The following is a 21,251-nucleotide window of genomic DNA, read 5'->3' on the forward strand; positions in this document are numbered from 1 at the left end:
GAGAAGGACCTTGGCGTATTGGTTGATCATAGGATGACTATGAGCTGCCAATGTGATGCGGCTGTGAGAAAAGCTAATGCGGTCTTGGGATGCATCAGGCGAGGTATTTCCAGTAGGGATAAGGAGGTTTTAGTACCGTTATACAAGGCATTGGTGAGACCTCACCTGGAATACTGTGTGCAGTTCTGGTCTACCATGTTTAAGAAGGATGAATTCAAACTGGAACAGGTACAGAGAAGGGCTACTAGGATGATCCGAGGAATGGAAAACTTGTCCTATGAAAGGAGACTCAAGGAGCTTGGCTTGTTTAGCCTAACCAAAAGAAGGTTGAGGGGAGATATGATTGCTCTCTATAAATATATCAGAGGGATAAATACCAGAGAGGGAGAGGAATTATTTAAGCTCAGTACCAATGTGGACACAAGAACAAATGGATATAAACTGGTCATTGGGAAGTTTAGACTTGAAATTAGACGAAGGTTCCTAACCATCAGGGGAGTGAAGTTTTGGAACAGCCTTCCAAGGGAAGCAGTGGGGGCAAAAGACCTATCTGGCTTTAAGATTAAACTCAACAAGTTTATGGAGGAGATGGTATGATGGGATAACATGATTTTGGTAATTAAATGATCTTTAAATATTCATGGTAAATATTTGGCCTGTGATGGGATGTTAGATGGGGTGGGATCTGAGTTACTACAGAAAATTCTTTCCTGGGTATCTGGCTGGTGAATCTTGCCCATATGCTCAGGGTTTAGCTGATCACCGTATTTGGAGTTGGGAAGGAATTTTCCTCTAGGGCAGATTGGAAGGGGCCCTGGAGGTTGTCACGGAGTCCCTGGGCGATGCTCTGGAACTGCTCCCCATGAAGCCAGTCAGGACTCTGGGACAGTCGCCTTTCTGTGAGCAGCCTGTCTTCAGGACACACAGCTCACACGGCTTCCACCTTCCTGGGTCTGACCTCGGAGCATTCAGCCTCCTCTGCCCCTCCGTGCGCTTACCCCAGCGAGTCCGCTCAGGCAGGGCTCCTGGGGAAGCCAGAGGGTCCTGCACCCCAACTTTGCAGTCAGACGGGACTCTCAGCCAGCCAGTAAAACAGAGATTTATTAGATGACAGGAACATGGTCTAAAACAGAGCTTGCAGGTGCAGAGAACAGGACCCCTCAGCTGGGTCCATTGGGGGGGCGGGGGCAGTGAGCCAGACAATCACGTCTGCCCTTCACTCCATGTCCCAGCCAGCCCCAAACTGAAACTCCCTCCAGCCCCGCTCCTCTGGGCTTTGTTCCTTTCCCAGGCCAGGAGGTCACCGGATTCTTTAGTTCTCCAACCCTTCAGCTTTCACCTTGGGGGGCAGGGGAGGAAGGGTCCAGGCAATCAGTTGCCAGGAAACAGGGTGTTGGCCATTCTCTGTGTCCAGACTCCTGCACACACCTGCCCTCTAGGGCTCTGCAATGATCATACACCCTTATCGCACCACCTAGATACTTAAGAACTTCATAGGGGAAACTGAGGCACCCCCACACTATTCAGAGGAAACATTAAGAACAGTCCCACTTCGTCACAGAGGTTTTTCGACTTCCTCTGTAGCATGGGGCACAGGTCGCTTCCTGGAGGATTCTCTGCTCCTTGAAGTCTTTAAACCACGATTTGAGGATTTCAATAGCTCAGACATAGGTGAGAGGTTTATTGCAGGAGTGGGTGGGTGAGATTCTGTGGCCTGCGTTGTGCAGGAGGTCGGACTAGATGATCATAATGGTCCCTTCTGACCTTAGTATCTATGAAGTCTCTGGAGAACATCCCCAGCTGGGATGGGTCCTTCAGTCCTTTCTTCAGAGTTTCTGTTTGTAGCCAAGTCCCTCCAGAGGTCGGAAGCAGGACTGAAGACCAGATGGAGGAGCTGCAGCACCTTTGTATAGTCTCTTGCCGTGTGGTCTCTGCTTTCTGTGTCCCAAGGACAATCTGTCCATCCCATGGCCTGGAAACACCCCAGAGTCCTGTCCATAGGCAGGGCCCTGCCTGCCTGGCTGAGTCCCCAGGCGTGTCTGCCTTCTCTCAGTGGGTCAGGTGTGTCGCTGATGGTCCTTAATGGGCCGTCCAGCAGGCTGGGCAGAGCTGACCCCAACTTGTCTGGGGTGTCCCCCAGAAGCACAGCACATGTTTGAAATACAGACAGGACAGAGCCAGTTCTTACAGCTTTAAATACAAAAATGATACACGCACACAGACAGCATCACCCTAACCAGCCAACCATAACCTTTCAGTAGACACCTTACACAACAGCCTTTGTACAATATTTGCGGCAAATACATAACAGTGGTTACAACAATGATCCACACGGTCACAGGTTATGTCAGTAATGTCACAACCCGCTATCAGCCTACAGGCTGGCTCCAGGCCCCCAGCCGCACACCGGGTCTGTGTCCCCACCTGAGATCTGGGCACTGCTGGCCCCGGCGCTGTCTCCTGGGGGTGGGTAGTGGATGGGGGCGGGGGGAGGCGCTGTCTCTCTGAGCCGCTGTTTCCTCCTTCGCTCTGTTGATTTTCTCCTGGGATTTACCCACTCCTTCCTCTTGCGCCTGCCCCCCCAACCCCTCCGCACCTCTCTGTGCCCCCCAGCAAGGGGTGCTGGAGAGTGAATTAGCCAGCGGGCATGGGAGGGAGCTTGGAGGGAGACGGGGATGGGGGGTGCCCTGGGGGAACAGATGGGAGGGGACTTTCCCAGCCCCCCCAGGGAAGAGGGTACAGACTGGAGGGGTTTCCTTGGCCCTGCCATTGGAATCTGGATGCCCCCTCCCCACGGACTCTCATGGGATGTGGGGAGACCCCAGGGGGCCTGGAGCCATGAGGTCCCCCTTGTTTTGCTATAGGGCTGGGTGGGAATGAGGGGCAGTGCTAGGCCACCCCCTCACCTCACTGAGTCAGCCCGATCTCCCCGGGGTCAGTGAGAGTGGCTCTGGCTGACTGCCCATGATGCACCAGGGAGGTCATCCCCCCCCTCCCCCCCCCAGGGCCTGGGTCTGGGATGGGCAGCTCCATCCAGGTCAGAGAGGACGGCAAGGACCTGGCACTGGGCTGTGCCCACAGGGCAATCCTGGCAGCACCCACATGCCTGGGGACCAGCACCAATCACCCTGTGGGGTTGCAGCCCTCAAGTTGGGCCCAAACCATCACAGCTTGAAAATCATCAGCTTGAATCATCAGCTTGAAAATCCTGCTGTTACGCCAGAGCCTGGGAGCTGGAGCAACCACAGGCATGAGTCTGTTGAAAATCACGGGGCTCCGGAAGCCAGAGTCTCAGGGAAGCACCAATAACTGTGAGACACGACACTGGGGAGAGGGACCCTCTGCTGGACCCCAGAAAGCAAATGTGCATCTCCGCAGCTCTGCGGTGCAAAGGACCTGTGACGAAGTGGGACTGTTCTTAATGTTTCCTCTGAATAGTGTGGGGGTGCCTCAGTTTCCCCTAGGCAGTTCTTAAGTATCTAGGGGGTGGAGTAAGGGTGTATGATCATTGCAGAGCCCTAGAGGGCAGGTGTGTGCAGGAGTCTGGACACAGAGAATGGCCGACACCCTGTTTCCTGGCCACTGATGGCCTGGGCCCTTCCCCCCTGCAAGGTGAGAGCTGAAGGGTTGGAGAACAAAGGAATCAGGTGACCTCCTGGCCCCGGAAAGGGACAAAGCCCAGAGGAGGAGGGGCTGGAGGGTTTTCAGTTTGGGGCTGGCTGGGACATGGAGTGAAGTGCAGACGTGGTTGTCTGGCTCACTGCCCCCCAAAATGGACCCAGCTGAGGGGTCCCGTTCTCTGCAACTGCAAGCTCTGTTTTAGACCATGTTCCTGTCGTCTAATAAACCTTCTGTTTTACTGGCTGGCTGAGAGTCACGTCTGACTGCGAAGTTGGGGGGCAGGACCCTCTGGCTTCCCCAGGAGCCCCGCCTGAGCGGACTCGCTGGGGGGAAGCGCACGGAGGGGCAGAGGATGCTGAATGCTCCGAGGTCAGACCCAGGAAGGTGGAAGCTGTGTGTCCTGAAGACAGGCTGCTCACAGAAAGGCGACTGCCCCAGAGTCCTGACTGGCTTCATGGGGAGCAGTTCCAGAGCATCGCCCAGGGACTCCGTGACAACTGGTGGGAGCGGTGGGATGTACTGCACCCCGTGGATGGCACTTCCTGCAGTAAGTGACTGGGGAGCAGTAAAACGAAGGGGGATTGACGAGGACCAGGCCTGCTGAAGGCTCAGAGAGGAGCGGTTTCGGGGGGCGGTTAACCCCTGGGAGTGTGTGACTAGCGAGAAGGACTGTGCAGTAATGGGGTCCCCCTGGGAACTGCAGTGAGCAGTCTCAGGGGCGGAGGAGCCTGCAGCTTGGCCCGGGGAGAGAGAAGGACTTTTGCAGTAACAGGGTTCCCCTGGGGATTGCAGTGAGCAGTCCAAGGGGCGGAGGAGTCTGCAGCTCGACCCTGGCAAAGAGGTGGTGACCTCGAGAAGGGCTGGCACACTAGGGGTTCTCTCTGGAAACCGTGGGGAGCTGAGAACACACGGGCCTGTGAGTCCACAACAACTTGGGAAGAGCAGAGTGATGGTCTGTCACCGTCTCCTTAAGAAGGACATTGTAACCCTGTGCAAAAAGAGAGGGTTGAGCATTGGGAAGTTCACCAAAGCAGAGTTAATCGTGCAGCTGGAGGAGGATGACCGCTCTAAGGAACAGATTCCTGACCCCAAATGGGGCTATCGCAGGATCTGGGAGCAGCTGGAGTGGGAGCCAGGCATCGCCAAGACTCCTGTCCCCGACCAGACGAGGGTCTTCACGATCGGGTTCCCCATCGGGGGATCGAGACGGACGGGATTTGAGCTGAGTCCGAGAGAGCAAGAGGACTGTGGGAGACAGCGAGAGCCCGAGAAAGAGCTGCAGAAGCAGCAGCAGGATGAACTGGCGGTGGGGGAGCGGAGACGCCTAGGGGACCTCCCCGGGGGTGAGTGGGGATAGACCCCGGGGGGCCAGTTCCGCAGGGAACCTCGAGACTAAATTGCTGCCCCTGGTTAAGGAGGGGGGGGGTGTGGATGCCCACCTCACTGCCTTTGAGCAGGCTGGCGATTTGAACCAAGGGGACCCTGCGGAAAAGCCCCGGTGTCTAGCTCCCTTGCTGGGTCCCAAGGCCATAGACTCCGTCAGCCAGATGGTTGGGGATGTGGACAGGCTCCCACTCCTGGTCCCAACCTATATGTCTGTGTGGAGTTTCCTGGGGCCAGACCCCTCGGATCTCCAGTGGGAGCAGAAGGTGATGGTCAATGGGGAGACATTCTTGGGGTGGCCAAAGGGCAGGGGCTGCATAAACCTTCCCACATGCGGCCTGCGAGTGCTATCGACCACCCCTGACCTAAGGGAGGGCGTGAAACTGGAAGGGCCTGGTGTAACTCCTACCAAGGAACGGGAGAGATGCTGGGGCATCCATGGGAACGTTGGTGGCTTTGAACTTCCCCAGGTCACCGGCTAAAGTGACCCCGCTCAGTTCGATCTCAAAGGGGGGAGAGATGTGACGAAGTGGGACTGTTCTTAATGCTTCCTCTGAATAGTGTGGGGGTGCCTCAGTTTCCCCTAGGCAGTTCTTAAGTATGTAGGGGGTGGAGTAAGGGTGTATGATCATTGCAGAGCCCTAGAGGGCAGGTGTGTGCAGGAGTCTGGACACAGAGAATGGCCGACACCCTGTCTCCTGGCCACTGATGGCCTGGGCCCTTCCCCCCTGCAAGGTGAGAGCTGAAGGGTTGGAGAACAAAGGAATCAGGTGACCACCTGGCCCGGGAAAGGAACAAAGCCCAGAGGAGGAGGGGCTGGAGGGTTTTCGGTTTGGGGCTGGCTGGGACATGGAGTGAAGTGCAGACGTGGTTGTCTGGCTCACTGCCCCCCAAAATGGACCCAGCTGAGGGGTCCCGTTCTCTGCACCTGCAAGCTCTGTTTTAGACCATGTTCCTGTCGTCTAATAAACCTTCTGTGGTTACTGGCTGGCTGAGAGTCACGTCTGACTGCGAAGTTGGGGTGCAGGACCCTCTGGCTTCCCCAGGAGCCCCGCCTGAGTGGACTCGCTGGGGGAAGCGCACGGAGGGGCAGAGGATGCTGAATGCTCCGAGGTCAGACCCAGGAAGGGGGAAGCCGGGTGAACTGTGTCCTGAAGACAGGCTGCTCCCAGAGAGGAGACTTCCCCAGAGTCCTGACTGGCTTCATGGGGAGCAGTTCCAGAGCATCGCCCGGGGTCGCTGTGACAGGACCCTTCCCACAACGCTTCAGAACGGCCATGCCGGGATCCTTCCCATGGTCCCGCATGGCGGCGACACCGGGACCCTTCCCACAATGCTGTTGGATGACTATGCTGGGAACCTCCTCACAATGCCATAAGACGGCAGTGCTGGGACCTTTCCCCGGTCCCGCAGGGCGGCGGCCCAGATCCTGGGCGAACAGAGGGCCAGGGACACACGGTAACGCTCTCTCTGTTCCCAGAAATGCTGTCCAAGCCCACGGTGATGCCCAGCGAAACCCAGGTGCTGGAGAATGGGACCTTCACCCTCACGTGCAACACTTCTGTGAGCGCCGACACCGTGCTCTGGCTCCGGGACGGGGTGTTCCTCGCACCCAGTGACCGGCTGGGGCTGTCTCCTGACAACCGGACCCTCACAGTGCTGAATTTCACCCAAGCCGATGCCGGCGCCTACCAGTGCGAGGTCAGGAACCCCGTCAGCACCGAACGCAGCGAGCCCAGCAACGTGACGGAGGCCTGTGAGTAACTGCAGCCCCGTCCCCCGGCCGCGCTGCCCCCGGCCCTGCCGGCATCGCCCAGCCGTGGAGATGCAGCCACCTCTGGAGTGGGGCAGGCACCTGTTTATAACTTGTCCTGCTAGTGCCCTCCCTCCCAATGATCCTCTCCTCTGTATATAGATGGGCCAGACTCCACCAGGATAGACCCTCCAGGACCCATCGGCCTGACCCTTGGATCCTCTCTGACCCTGACGTGTGTCGCCGACTCCGTCCCAGCCCCGAGCTATCGCTGGTTTTTCAACGGCACCATATTACTCCAGACCGGGAGCAGCCTGACCATTAACCTCACAACCTTGGATCAGCTGGGCACATATAAGTGCCAGGCTGACAACTCTGTCACCGGCCTCACTGATGAAGTGGAGATCAAGGTGCTCGGTGAGTAACCAGGCACCGCGCCCCATGCCTGCCTCTGTCTGAGGCCCACAGAGCACCAGGGGCTCCGTCATTGTCTTTCCAGCCTGCGCCCTGGCCACTCCGGATCTGTCCTTTCTCCAGCCAGGCTCCCTGTCTGCATGGGACGTCCCCTGTCACCTGTCACTCTGTGCACCAACCCCACGGGTCAGCACCGTTCCTGCGCCCTGGGCTCTCCCCATCAACGCGGCCGGGTCTGGGGACTTCAGCTCAGTTCTGGATTCACCCCCTGGGCTCTGTTCTCCAGGGGACGCTCCCATCAGTCTCCAGTCTGGATCAGACACCCCCTGTCACCTGGCACGCCATGTACCAAGCCTGCTCCCCGGGCTGGGCGTTCTCGGCTATTTCACTGTCTCTCCAGCCACATCCCCCTGCGCTCTGGTCCTGTCCAGGGCTCAGCTCCACCCTGTGGGCTCTGTCCTGTGGGGGCTGCTCCCAGCCGTGCTGCAGCTGGGCCGGACGCTACCTGTCGTCTTCCAAGCCATGCCCCAGTTCCTGCGATCAGCGTGTTGTGCGCCATGCTCTGTGCCTGTCTCTCCCTCCCAGTGCCGTTCTGTTTCTGCCCCCGGCCCCCCCACCAACGGTCTCTGTCCTCCATGGGATGCCCCATAACGCCCCACTGCAGCTCAGACAGCAACCTCCTGCCCACCTGGCACCTCCGGCTGATTCCCACCTGGGCCGGGCTTGTGGCCATGGCATTGAGGGTGGGGGGATATCAGTCTGTACTTGCTGTCGGCTCCAGGCCCCCACACACACTGGCTCTGTGTCCCAGCGCTGTCTCCTGGGGGTGGGTAGCAGATGGGGCAGATGGTGGGGGGTGCGGGGAGGCACCCTCTCTCTGAGCCGGTTTCCTCCTTCGCTCTGTTGTTTCTCTCCTGTGACTTACCGGCGCCTTCCTGGTGCACCTGCCCCCCATGGCCCCCGCGCTGCTTGGTGCCCCCCAGCAAGGGGTGCTGGAGAGTGAATTAACCAGCAGGCAGGACAGGGAGCTCAGAGAGGGACAAGGGGATTGGGGGTGCCCTGAGGGAACAGATGGGAGGGGATGTTCCTAGCCCCCCGGGGAAGGGGGTACAGACTGGAGGAGTCTCCTTGGCGCTACCCCTGGAGTCCGGACACCCCCTCCCCTTTGGACTCTCGTGGGGAGAGCCCAGGGGCCTGGGGCTGTGAGGCCCTTGCTGAGCTATGGGGCTCTGGAGGAATATGGGGCAGCACTAGGCTGGAGTTACCTCCTGCCCCCCCACTGGGTCACCCTAATCTCCCCAGGGTCAGCGAGAGCAGCTCTGGCTGACTGCCCATGATGCACCAGCGAGCCCCTCCCCCCCGCCCCCGGCCTGGGTCTGGGATGGGCTGCTCCATCCTGGTCTGAGGTGCAAAGGGTGAAGGACCCTTCCCATGATACGGCAGGACAGGGATAGCAGGACCTTTCCCTTAGGGCGACGGCCCCAACCCCAGGCGAACGGAGGGCCAGGACACACACTGACGCTCTCTCTGTCCCCTGCACAGAAATGCTGCCCAAGCCCACAGTGACGCCAAACCAAATCCAGGTGCCGGAGAACGGGACCTTCACCCTCACGTGTAACAGCTCCCCCCACGCCGACACCCTGCTCTGGCTCCGGGACGGGGCGTCCCTCGCGCCCAGTGACCGGCTGGGGCTGTCCCCTGACAACCGGACCCTCACGGTGTCGGGTGCCACCCGGGGCGATGCCGGCGCCTACCAGTGCGAGGTCAGGAACCCCGTCAGCACCGAACGCAGCGAGCCCAGCACCGTGACGGTGGCCTGTGAGTAACTGCAGCCCCGTCCCCCGGCCGCGCTGCCCCCGGCCCTGCCGGCATCGCCATGGAAATGTGATCACTTCTGGGGTGGGGCGCTGGGATTGTTTATACAGGGATCCTTTGCTGGTACCGTCCCTCCACTGATGCTCTAACTCTCTGTGTAGATGGGCTGGACTCTGCCCAGATAGACCCACCAGGAAACCTCACCCTCCCCTGGGGTCCCCTCTGACCCTGACATGTGTCTTTGAGTCTGTCCCGCCCTCGTGCAATGATACCAACACTAACCACCTGGGCTCAGCAGGGCACGTACGTGTGGCAGGCTCACAACCCCATCACCAGCCGCATGGCCTGGGCATCTGTCGCCGTGTGGTTAAGTGAGTCCCTGGGGGGTGGACCCCAGCAGTGTTTCCTGCTGGGGGCGAGGTGCTGGTGGGGCTGGGACTGGAGCTAGGGCCAGGTTTGGGGTGGGGGGGTGGGGGGGTGGGGGGGTGGGGGGGTGGGGGGGTGGGCTGTGGGCTGCCAGTGGCACTCAGGGGACCCTTTGGTGTTGGTGCCTCTGTACATGATCCCTCCCACTCCTGCTCAGCCCTGCTTCTCTCTAGGGCCAGGTGCTGGGGGCCCAGACTGGGGCTAGCCTTGGGGTCCATCTCCCCCATGGCTGGGGGGCAGGGGATCTGTCAATGCATCGTCCAGCCCCATGGTCTCCCGAACCCCCCCGACACCAGCCAGTGATAGAGCTGAGATCCCTGGGGAGCCCCAAACCCCCCCTGCTCCCAAGGGGGCTGGGCAGCACCAGGAGACCTCCCAGTTCCTGACCTTTGGACCCCCCCTCAGCCCACCGCATCCAGGGTCCTGTCTTGGGCCCAAACCCCTCAGGCTCAGGGGACCCCTGGCGGAGCTGCCCCCAATGCCTCGGCGCAGGGGTCAGATGTGGGTTCCAGACCCCAGGGCCTCACGTTGAGCACCGAGAGGGAACAGCATTGGGAAGCCTGGGGCATGGGGGGTGGTCATGGCTGAGCTCCCTGATATACCCACTGTAACAATGCGGCCTCTGGCGGGACACAACTGAGAGTATCAATTCAGGACAAATTGCTTGGAGAAGGGCAGTTACAGCCCAAGGCTGGGGTTTCTCCACTTCTAAGACAAACCAAACCAGCCAGACAGAGAGGACTTCGGTCTCACCCCACCAGCTAACCACAAGTCACACAAGCAATTCCCTTCGACACTCCAGTTTCCCAGTATCCCCACCAGTGCCACTCATTACGGGGACAAATGGTGATGAAAACCAACACCCCAGTAAAAGAAAAAAGGTTCTCTTGATCCCTAAGGACCAAGCCCCAGACCCAGGTCAATATACAAATCAGATCTTACCCACAAAAAAACGCTGTTGCCAATCCTTTAGAATCTAAAGGTTTATTCATAAAAGTAAAAAGATATAGATGAGAGCAAGAATTGGTTAAATGGAATCAATTACATAACCGGGTCATGACCAGTAATGGCAAAGTTCTTGGTTCAGGCTTGTAGCAGTGATGGAATAAACGGCAGGTTCAAATCAAGTCTCTGGAGATCATCCATAGCTGGGATGGGTCATCAGTCCTTTGTCCAGAGCTTCAGTTTGTAGCAAGGTTCCTCCAGAGGTCAGAAGCAGGATTGAAGACAAGATGCAGGGGCTCCCAGAGCCTTTTATATCCTCTGCCCATGGAAAGATGCCCCTTTGTTCTTACTGTGGAAAGTCACAGCAGCAAGATGGAGTTTGGAGTAACATGGGCAAGTCACATCTCCATGCCTGACTCAATTCTTTACAGGCCAACGCCATTGTTTACATGTTAGTTTGAAGGTTCCCAGGAAAGCTCAGATGTGGATTGGCATCTCCCAAAGTCCATTGTCAGTTAAGTAAAAAGAAAAGGAGTACTTGTGGCACCTTAGAGACAGTTAAGTGTTTCTTGATTGGGCACTTACTGAGAATAGTCCTTTCTCAAGAAACTGAGCAAATGCTTCACTGAGGCTACTTAGAATCAAACACACTGAGATACAAGTACGTAGCCAATATTCATAACTTCAACTACAAAATGATACACACGTACAGACGGCATAATTATAACCAGCAAATCACAACCTTTTCATAGACACCTTACTGGACCTCCTTTGTACAAGATTTGGTGCAACTATTGGACCTTGGTTGCAACAATGATCTATATGGTCCCGTTTATGTCAATAACGTCACACACACCCTCCTCCCTCTTCTTTTCCATTATCTACAACTCCAGACGCTGACCCCAACTCAGACCTGTCACCTGGAGCCATCGCCGGGATCGTCATCGGGTCGCTGGCCGGGGCGGCGTTGCTCGGGGGCCTGCTCTACTTCCTGCTCTGCAAAACTGGAGGGTAACAGCTCGGGTAACCGGGGGTCCCTGGGGCTGGGGGCTGCCCCGAGTGCTGGTGAGGAGAGGGGTTGGGAGCTGCCCCTGGGTGCTGGAGGGGGTCACTCTCTCTGCCCCCCAGCCCCAGGTCTCTGCACTTCAGGGTCTCTGCTTGTCACTCGCTCTGTGGTGAAGGGTCCTTCCACCTCTCTGCCCGCCAGGATGGGATCTCGCCCCACACGCTTCTTGGAAACAGTGTCAGGTCTCCTAGGGAACAATCCCTGCCCAGGCTGGCACCCAGCGCCCTGAGCCACCCCGGAGCTACCCATCCCCACAGGGAGAGCCAGGGGCTGAGTGTGGGGCATATCCCGGAGGGAGCAGCCCCCATTGTGGGGGCCTGGGGAGAAGAGGCAAGAGAAAGAGAGAGGGAGGGAAAGAAGGAGGGATGGGTGGTGGGGTGGGTTTGTGCGGGGGGGTGGGCAGATGGATGGGTGTGAATGGGAGTTGATGGATGGATGGCTAGAGGAGTGCGGGGGATGGATGGATGGGGGTGGTTGTAGGGATGGATGGGTGCATGTGGGGATGGGTGGATGTGAATGGGGATGAATGGATGGAGTAGGTGTGTGTGGGGATGGAGGGATGAATGGCATGTATGGGGGAGGATGGGTGGATGGATAGAGGGGTGAGGGGGATAGATGGATGCATATGGGGTAGGGTAGGTGCTTGTGGGGGTGGATGGATAGGTAAGTGGGGGTGGATGGATTGGTGGGTGCATGTGGGGTTGGGTGGATGGTTGGATGAATGGGGCGTGTGGGAGAGGATCGGTGGATGGATAGAGAGGTGAGGGGGATGGATGGGCATGGGGTTCAGTAGGTGTGGGGGGGGGGGGTGGGCCGTGGAGAGACGAGAGGAGCGGGGGACAGATCTGCAGTTTTGGGGAAGCCGGCTGGTTGCTGCCCCCTGTCTCTAGCATGGGGGACGGCCCATCCCCCTGCCCTGTCCCACCCTACACCCCCCCCGCCGGCGTCATGTGGAATCTGCTGTTTCCCCAGGGGGCCCAAGCAGCGCCCGTCCGTCGGAGGCCAGGCCGCGCCCGCCCACAGTAAGTAGCAGCCCCGCCCCTCGCAGCTGCATGGCACGTGCCGCGTGGGCGGGGCCTGTGAGCTGCATGGGCGGGGCCTGCGAGCTGTGTGGGCGGGGCCTGCACCGCTGCCAGTGCTGCTGTTGCTCCCCCATGTGACAGTGTGATGGACGGCCAAGCCCCGGGGCATGATGGGAAACTCCCCGGCCAGACAGGAAGTGACATCGCAGCCGCCCCAGTTTCCAAGAGCCCGTCTGGGATTCTCTTCCCCCGGGCTGGGTCCCGGGTCCCCCGTGGCTGCTCTGGGCTGTGGGTGTCACGGGCTCCGGGTGCCCCCCACCCCCAGTGTCGGGAACTTCGGGAGCAACTGCGGAGATGGGGCGAGGGGGCACTTGGGGCCTGGGGTTCCCTGCTTCTCCGATCCCTTCCCCTTTCCTCTCTCAGCCCCCCCTTGCTCCCCTCCCTGCCCAACCCAACCCAACCCACTGGTGCTGGGAATCGGGGACTGCACCGCGGAGACACAGGCTGGGGGTCACGTGGCCAAGGGGTTCCCTGCTTATTCCCTCCCCATCCCCCCCCGCTTCTCCACTCCCCTCACGCCCGCTTCCCCTTCCCTTCCCTCCCCTCCTCCTCCCCCTCCCGGGTTCACCACCCTGGTGCAAGGAGCCCCCCACCCTGAGGACCCCACGCCGGCTGCAGCCGCTAACCCAGCTGGTGCTGCTTTGCCTGCTGGCACTAACTCTGCATGGGCCCTGCTGCCCCTGGGGGGTGGGTCACTGCTTGGCTGGGGGGAGGGGGGGGCCTGCACCCCGGGACTGTCGTGTTTCTAACCCCGTCTGTCTCCTGTCTCTGTCCTTCAGACCAGGGTGTCGGTGACAACAAACCTACCTTGGTAAGGAGCCTTCCTGTCCGGCCGCAGGACTCCTGGGTTCTATTCCGCTGGTGGGAGGGGAGGGGAGCAGGGGGGACTGGGAGCAGGACTCCTGGGTTCGTTCCTGGCCCTGGCAGGGGAGTGGGGTCTGGAGGATTAGAGCACGGAGTGGTGGGGGCTGGGAGCCAGGACTCCTGGGTTCTATCTCTGGACCTGGCAGGGGAGTGGGGTCTGGTGGTTAGAGCAGGGGGGGGCTGGGAGCCAGGACTCCTGGGTTCTCTCCCTGGTGCAGTCCTTGATCTGGCTTTCCTGTTTTCCAGGGTGATGAGAACATTCAATATTCTACTCTAGCCTTCACCGCAGGAGACCAGAAGCCGCCACCCGGGTCCCAGCCCCGCCCAGAGAGCGGCACCGTCTACTCGGAAATCAGAAAGAAATGACTGTGATTTGCTTGGGACTCTCGGGAATTATTGCACCCCCCCCACCCCTCCCGCCCCCACCCAGGGGAGCATCTGCCGTCGCCCCCCCCCCGCCCATGCAGGACTTGCTGGGGGGCAGCTCCAGTCCCACCTACACCCTCCCCCCCATGCAGGGTCACTGCCCACTGGGCACAATGAGTGTGGTCCCCTCCCCGCGTGAGGGCCGTCAGGACTCCTGAGGGGCTCTGGGAGGGGAGGGGCGTCGAGTGGTTAGAGCAGGGGGCTGGGAGCCAGGACTCCTGGGTTCACCTCTGCTTTGCACAGGGGTCGGGGCTGGAGGGGGTGTGCTATGCAGAGGGGGATGGTCGGTGTGTGGGGCTGAAGGATAACAGGTGACACCCCCACCCCAGGCCGCGCTGTCGGTGCTGGCTGGCGCGGGGTGTGGATCTGGGCAGCCCCGGGGCAGGGGTGAGGCAGTGAGTCACCCCATAGCATCTCAGCCCACAGCTCTGTGCCCCCCAGCTCCGCCCCCAGCTCTCCGCAGGCCCCTCCCCAAGCCTGCTGCTGTCGGACAGCCTCCGAGGTGCAGGGCGGTTGTGTTGCTCGGGGGGGGGGGGGGGTGCGATGATTGTGCGGGGTGGGGGGTGTCGCTCGCAGCGGGTGGGAATGGCTGACTGGGGGGGGTTGTACCGTGATTGACGCTGTTTGTAATAAAACAAAATGTCAAAACTGCCCCCAGGACAGCCCGGTGTGAGGGGGAGGGCAGAGACGGGCCGCCGCTGGGGGTGGGGCACGGGGACATGGCACAAGCAGACACGGACACGGGGACACACAGACGGACACAGGGATGGGAGGACACTGGGGCGACGGGCAGGACCCCGGGCACAGGACGGGCTGGTCGCCGGGTCCCCGCCCCAGGCACGGGGCTCGTGTCCGGTTGGACTCAGGGGCTCGGCCGGTGGGAGCCGGGGCTGGGGGTAACAGGGCGCCGTTCCCTGGCCGCAGGGATGAGCTCAGTGCGCTCACGCCCCAGCAAGCGCCAAAGGGGGCAGAACCGGGGGACGGTTCCAGGCGTGACCCCAAGGCCCCCCCCAGCGCTGCCCGCGGCTGAGCTCGGTGCAGGCCGGCTGGGGGGGTCTCCGTGGACGCCCCTTTGGCTCCTGCAGGGCCGTGACCTTCTGAGGAAGGGCCCTGGGGAGCGTCTCTCACCAGCAGCAGCTGGGCCAGGACACCCCGGGGACTTGGACGCGCCGGCTGGTCGTCACAGGCTTCCTGGAGCCGCTCCCTGGAGGGGGCGTCTCTGCCGGGGCCCGGGCTCAGCTTGGCCGGCTGGGGCCCCCTGGGGAGCGCGGGGGGGGGGGCTGCAGGGCCTAGCTCAGAGCAGTGGGGGCCTGGCACAGTGCAGGGGCCCTGCCTGAGGCGCAGGGTGACGGCCAGGGCACAGAGCACCCTGGGGAGCCGAGACAGACACACTCACGGCTGGCCCCGGGACAGGGCTGGGGGGAGGCACTTCCCTGCCCTGCAGCCTCCCGCTGCAGGCCCTGGGCTGGGGGTGGGGGGCTAAGGGAGAGCAGAAGGCCGGGGGGTGGGGAGCCAGGACTCCTGGGTTCTATCCTGGCTCTGGGAGGGGAGTAGGGTCCAGTGGGTTAGAGCCGGGGCTGGGAGCCCGGACTCCTGGGTCCCTCGGCTGGCAGTGGGCACTGGCTGGTGGATGTTTTGCTGGCCAGGTGGCCGCACGCGGATGGCTGGTGTCTCTGGTTCCCCTTTACAGAGATTGACTGGAAGGATCCCGGCCGAACAAGCCGGACACGGGGGGGAAGACACGGGGGGGACACGAGCAGAAGTAGAAATTGTGAGAAGACCAGATACCTGGAAATCCGGCCACCGCCAGACCCTGCACATCACCCCCACCCCACCCATCTCCCCCTCCCAGAGCTGGGCCAGAACCCAGGAGTCCTGGCCCCCGCCCACCCCGGGGCACCCTCAGCACCTTCAGACAGGAAGAAAAACTCTTGTGCCACCTGTTTGTTTAGCTTCAATAGCAGGAAATTGGGAGAAAAAAAACCCCAATGAAACCGGGCGGCTGCGCCCAAGGCAGCCCCCCCGCCCCACAAATGTGCAAGCCCCCCCCTCGTGTCCCCACATCCCACCCAGACCCCTCCCCCCGCACCTCCCCCCACATCCCACCCAGACCCCTCCCCTTCATGCCCCCGCATCCCACCCAGACCCCTCCCCCCGCACCTCCCCCCACATCCCACCCAGACCCCTTCCCCCTCGCACCTCCCCCCATGTCCCACCCGGACCCCTTCTCCCCCTGTTCCTTCACACCCCCACCCCGCCCGTGAGCTCTGATCCCCTGCCAGGCCCCATTCCAGCCAGGCAAGTCCAGGCTGCAGCGTTTGCTGCCGTCTGCCCCCCCGGCCCCCTTTGCTGCCCTCCCCCAGAGCGGAGACACCGGCCTGGCTGGGAGCCTGGGGAGACCAACCCCTGATAGGGGGGCGCGGGGGGCACCAGGGAGCCAGGCCCTGGGGAAGCTGCCTTGGGCTGGGCATGAACCCCCCCGACACCCCCCAGCGACTAACACCCCCAGGCAGAGGGAGCGCAGGACGGGGGGCGCTGGGCGGGTCACGGTTCACTCGCTTCGCAGGGGTGTGAACTGCAGCCGGCCCAGAGCCAGACAGACAGACGGACACGCCTCCGCCCCCCCGAGACAGACAGACGCCCCCGCCCCCCCGACAGACAGACGGACACGCCCCCGCCCCCCCGAGACAGACAGACGCCCCCGCCCCCCCGACAGACAGACGGACACGCCTCCGCCCCCACCAGACGGTCGGACAGACACACTCCTCCCCCCAGACGGTCGGACGGATGGACACGTCCCTGCCCCACGGACGGAAGGACACCTCCCTGCCCCCACAGACAGATGGACGGACAGACACACCCCTGCCCCCCCAAGACGGTCGGACAGACACACCCCTCCCCCCAGACAGACGGACGGACGGACACGCCCCTGCCCCCCAGACGGTCGGATGGATGGACACGCCCCTGCCCCCCAGGTGGAAGGACACCTCCGTGCCCCCCCAGACAGATGGACGGACAGACACCCCCCCGCCCCCCCAGACAGACAGACAGACAGACATGCGCCTGACCCCCAGATGGTCGGACGGATGGACACGGCCCCACCCCCACCAGACGGACAGATGGACACGTCCCTGCCCCCCCAAGACAGTCGGATGGACGGACACATCCCTGCCCCCCAGACAGATGGACGGACGTGCAGACCTGGCCATTGGGGGAGGGGAGGTTTCCATCTGTGAAACTTGCAGCGAGGAGCCAAACCCCAACTTCCCTCCCCCACCCCCCTGCCGGCTCTTCCGAGACTGGGTGCGGCTCGGTTCCCACACGAGTCTGCCCCCCCCCGCAGTGACTCCTGTCCACACACACAACCCCCGCCTGGGGGGACAGGCTACCGGGGAATGTGACAGGCTGGGGGGGCAGGGCCTGGATACCTGGGTCCCCAAGATGAAGAGCCACCTCGTGACCCCTCCCCCAATCCTGGGAATAGGCCAGAGGGAATGTGACTGGGGGAGGGGTGCCTGCCCATCCACGCCCCGGACGCCTGGGTCCCCTGGCAGTGCCACCCTGGAACAGACGTCACCGTGCACCACCCCCCAACCCATGGGACTTTGACCGGTTAATGGCCTTGGGCTGTTTCCTTATTGCAGGGTAATTACCCCCCTGCGCCCCCGCCCTGCCTGGGGCTGGCACAGATGGATGGGGGGGCAGGTTTGGATACTCTGTGCCCCCGCAGGGGGGACACCCAGCACAGGGGGCCAAGGGATCCCCTGCCCCCCCAGCCCAAGGAGGGGAGGGGAGTGGATGGGGGTGGGGGGGGAGTGGCTGGCCCGTGTGATAACAGAGGGGAAGGGGAAGTGGGGGGCTGGATGGAGGAGGGAAGTGGGGTGGACGGGAGGACGATGTGGGGAGGGGAGTGGCTGGCCCCATGTGATAACGGTAGGGAAGGGGAAGTGGGGGGCTGGATGGAGGAGGGGAGGGGAGTGGATGGGGGGGTGGATGGGGGAGGGGAGTGGCTGGCCCGTGTGATAATAGAGGGGAAGGGGAAGTGGGGGGCTGGATGGAGGAGGGGAGGGGGCTGGTGGGAACCTGGGGGGTGGGTTGGGAAAGCCTGGGACGTGCTGTGGGGCCTGCAGGGGATGGCAAAGGGGGGCCAGGCAGAGGGGTATCATTAGTGGTGGGAGAATCTGGCCCGCCCTCACTTCCCAGTCCCCCTTGTGCCCCCCAGTCCTGTCCCCTCCCCCATCTCTAGGGCAGAGATTCCCCTGCCCCCCCACCAACCCTTCACCGTCCCTGGAGCTGTTCTATGGGGCTGTTTACAGGGTAGGTCGCACCCTGGGGAGGGACATAAAGGAGAGGTCACGGGGGGGGGCAGTTTCCCATGGACTCACCCTATAAATTGCCCCGATTTATGGCACATCCCCCTCACCAATGGGCCCGTCCTGGCTGGAACGACACCTCCCTGAACCGCATCCGCCCGGTGCTGGCCGGCGCCATGAACGACGTCACCGGCCCTTTGGGCATGCAGGGGGTGCTGAGAGGGCACTGCTGGGGGGAGCTCACAGCCCTGGGATCCCTGGCTGGGGGCACTGCTGGGGGGGGAGCTCACAGCCCCGGGCTTTGAGTATGCACATACACACACCGCAGCTGACAGGGTAGAAACAACCCTCAGCCCGGTTATTGCCAAACCAGCCAGTTGCAGCATTTCCTGCCGCGTTCCCTGGAGCTGTCAGAGATGGGAGGCCGCACTGGATGGGCCCGTTGGTCAGAGTCAGCAGGGAAGGGGCCTCCCCAAACCAGCCAGTCCCCTGCCCTGGGGCCGGATCAGGGCCAGCGCCCCCAGGAGGGGAAAGGCCCCACGTCCCATTCCCTGCCCCCCTGTCCCAAGCCAGCCAGGCCCCCGCCCTGGGGCGGGATCAGGGCCAGCACCCCCAGGAGGGGAAAGTCCCCATGTCCCATTCCCTGCCCCCCTGTCCCAAGCCAGCCAGGCCCCCACCCTGGGGCAGGATCAGGGCCAGCGTCCCCAGGAGGGGAAAGTCCCCATGTCCCATTCCCTGCCCCCCTGTCCCAAGCCAGCCAGGCCCCTGCCCGGGGGCGGGATCAGGGCCAGCGCCCCCAGGAAGGGAAGGGCCCTGCGTCCCTTTCAGGGCAGCCCCACACAGTGCTCGGGGTTGCTGGCTCAGCTGGGCCCCTTCAGACAAGTTGCGTTTGAAGCCAGCCCAGGACAGGGTCCCACTCGGGACCCCCGGCATCACTGCAGGCTGGGCCGTGTCCTGGACAGCAGCGACTCTGGGGTCCGGATCAGGGCCAGCACCCCCAGAAGGGGAAAGGCCCCAAGTCTCATTCCCTGCCCCCCTGTCCCAAGCCAGCCAGGCCCCTTGGGTCTCCGCTGGGGTCTCAGCTCCCACTGCTCAGCGCTGTCCTTGCTGTCCCAGTGGGGGTAGGCAGAGAGCTCCCTGCTTTCCTCACTGCATCAGAGCCAGCGGGAGCCCCCTCTCCGGTGTGCAAGGGGGCAGGGAGCATCCCTCTGTCCCACCCAGCCCCAGGGGGCTGGTTACAGGCAGGCAGGTAGCCTGAGCCTAGCAGCTCCTCCCCGCTGCCAGCCAGGTCATCTGCATTTTCACTGACCATTTCCCTGGATTCAAATTCAAACCCTTGGCCGTTACAGGAGCAGGGCCTGGATCCTGTCCCAAAGAGACACAGTCGCCCCACAACAGGGTCTCTCAGCTGGTGTCCCGGAGAACCCCAAGGACCAGCCAGGCCCACCCCTCCTGGGTCTGCACAGGGATCTGGGCCATCGGCAGGGCGAGGGGCTTCGTCCCTGGGACCCTCACCCAGCTCACCCAGCCCCTCAGCCTCTGAGGCTGCACCACCCAGGGCCTGACACCAGTTCTCTCTGTCCCCAGATCTCACCACCCCAGGAATGTCTCCCCATTGACCATCACCTTCCGCTCCCACTGGGGGTCTGAGGGGCCTGGCCCCAGGAAACTCCACACAGACATATAGGTTGGGGTCAGGAGTGGGAGCCTGTCCATCTCCCCTCCCATCTGGCTGACGGAGTCTGTGGCCTTGGGACCCAGCAAGGGAGCTAGACACCGGGGCTTTTCCGCAGGGTCCCCCTGGTTCAAATCTCCAGCCTGCTCAAAGGCAGTGAGGTGGCATCCACACACACCCCCCCTTAACCAGGGGCAGCAATTTAGTCTCGAGGTTCCCTGCAGAACTGGCCCCCCGGGGTCTATCCCCACTCGCCCCGGGGAGGTCCCCTAGGCCTCTCCACTCCCCCACCGCCAGTTCATGCTGCTGCTGCTTCTGCAGCTCTTTCTCGGGCTCTCGCTGTCTCCCACAGTCCTCTTGCTCCCTCGGACTCAGCTCCAATCCCGTCCGTCTCCGATCCCCAGATGGGGAACCCGATCGTGAAGACCCCCGTCTGGTCGGGGACAGGAGTCTTGGGGATGCCTGGCTCCCACTCCAGCTGCTCCCAGATCCTGCTATAGCCCCATTTGGGTCAGGAATCTGTTCCTTAGAGCCGTCATCCTCCTCCAGCTGCACGATTAACTGTGCTTTGGTGAACTTTCCAACGCTCAACCCTCTCTTTTTGCACAGGGTTACAATGTCCTTCTTAAGGAGACGGTGACAGGCCCTCACTCTGCTCTTCCCAAGTTGTTGTGGACTCACAGGCCTGTGTGCTCTCAGCTCCCCACGGTTTCCAGGGAGAACCCCTAGTGTGCCAGCCCTTCTCGAGGTCACCACCTCTTTGCTAGGGTCAAGCAGCAGACTCCTCCACCCCTGGGACTGCTCACTGCAATCCCCCGGGGGACCCTGTTACTGCAAAAGTCCTTCTCTCTGGTCACACACTCCCAGGGGTTAACCGCCCCCTGAAACCATCTCTCTATGAATCTTCAGCGCGCCTGGTCCCCGTCAATCCCCCTTCATTTTACTGTTCCCCAGTCACTTACTGCAGGAAGCACCGTCCATGGGGTGCAGTATATCCCACTTCTGCCACCAGTTGTCACGGAGTCCCTGGGCGATGCTCTGGAACTGCTCCCTACGAAGCCAGTCAGGACTCTGGGGTAGTCGCCTTTCTGTGAGCAGCCTGTCTTCAGGACACACAGCTCACACAGCTTCCACCTTCCTGGGTCTGACCTCGGAGCATTCAGCATCCTCTGCCCCTCCGTGCGCTTCCCACAGCGAGTCCGCTCAGGCGGGGTCCTGGGGAAGCCAGAGGGTCCTGCCCCCCAACTTCACAGTCAGACGTGACTCTCAGCCAGCCAGTAAAACAGAGGTTTATTAGACGACAGGAACATGGTCTAACACAGAGCTTGTAGGTGCAGAGAGCAGGACCCCTCAGCTGGGTCCATTTTGGGGGGCAGTGAGCCAGACAACCCCGTCTGCACTTCACTCCTCGTCCCCGGCCAGCCCCAAACTGAAACTCCCTCCAGCCCCTCCTCCCCTGGGCTTTGTC

At 61.7% G+C, this 21,251-nt stretch overlaps 1 protein-coding gene across 4 annotated transcripts in view; it reads left to right on the forward strand.

Annotated features, from left to right (window-relative positions):
• The window catches only part of LOC311512595 (cell adhesion molecule CEACAM1-like), a 28,550-nt gene extending 14,224 nt beyond the window's left edge, over positions 1 to 14,326 (forward strand). The window contains exons 1-8 of one of the 4 annotated variants that reach the window (XM_084613883.1): positions 4,190 to 4,964; positions 6,485 to 6,760; positions 6,920 to 7,174; positions 8,714 to 8,989; positions 11,251 to 11,368; positions 12,396 to 12,445; positions 13,285 to 13,316; positions 13,616 to 14,326. In XM_084613883.1, the coding sequence (XP_084470009.1) occupies positions 4,571 to 4,964; positions 6,485 to 6,760; positions 6,920 to 7,174; positions 8,714 to 8,989; positions 11,251 to 11,368; positions 12,396 to 12,445; positions 13,285 to 13,316; positions 13,616 to 13,735 (1,521 nt within the window). In that variant the 5' untranslated portion in view covers positions 4,190 to 4,570 and the 3' untranslated portion in view covers positions 13,736 to 14,326. Of the gene's footprint in view, positions 1 to 4,189; positions 4,965 to 6,484; positions 6,761 to 6,919; positions 7,175 to 8,713; positions 8,990 to 11,250; positions 11,381 to 12,395; positions 12,446 to 13,284; positions 13,317 to 13,615 lie in introns of those variants that run through there. The other 3 variants (XM_084613882.1, XR_014709485.1, XM_084613884.1) reach the window with 3 other exon arrangements.
• Positions 14,327 to 21,251: the final 6,925 nt, after the last annotated feature.

Source organism: Lepidochelys olivacea (genome assembly GCF_965140295.1).
Source record: "Lepidochelys olivacea isolate rLepOli2 genome assembly, chromosome: 24".
NCBI classification, from domain to species: domain Eukaryota; kingdom Metazoa; phylum Chordata; order Testudines; family Cheloniidae; genus Lepidochelys; species Lepidochelys olivacea.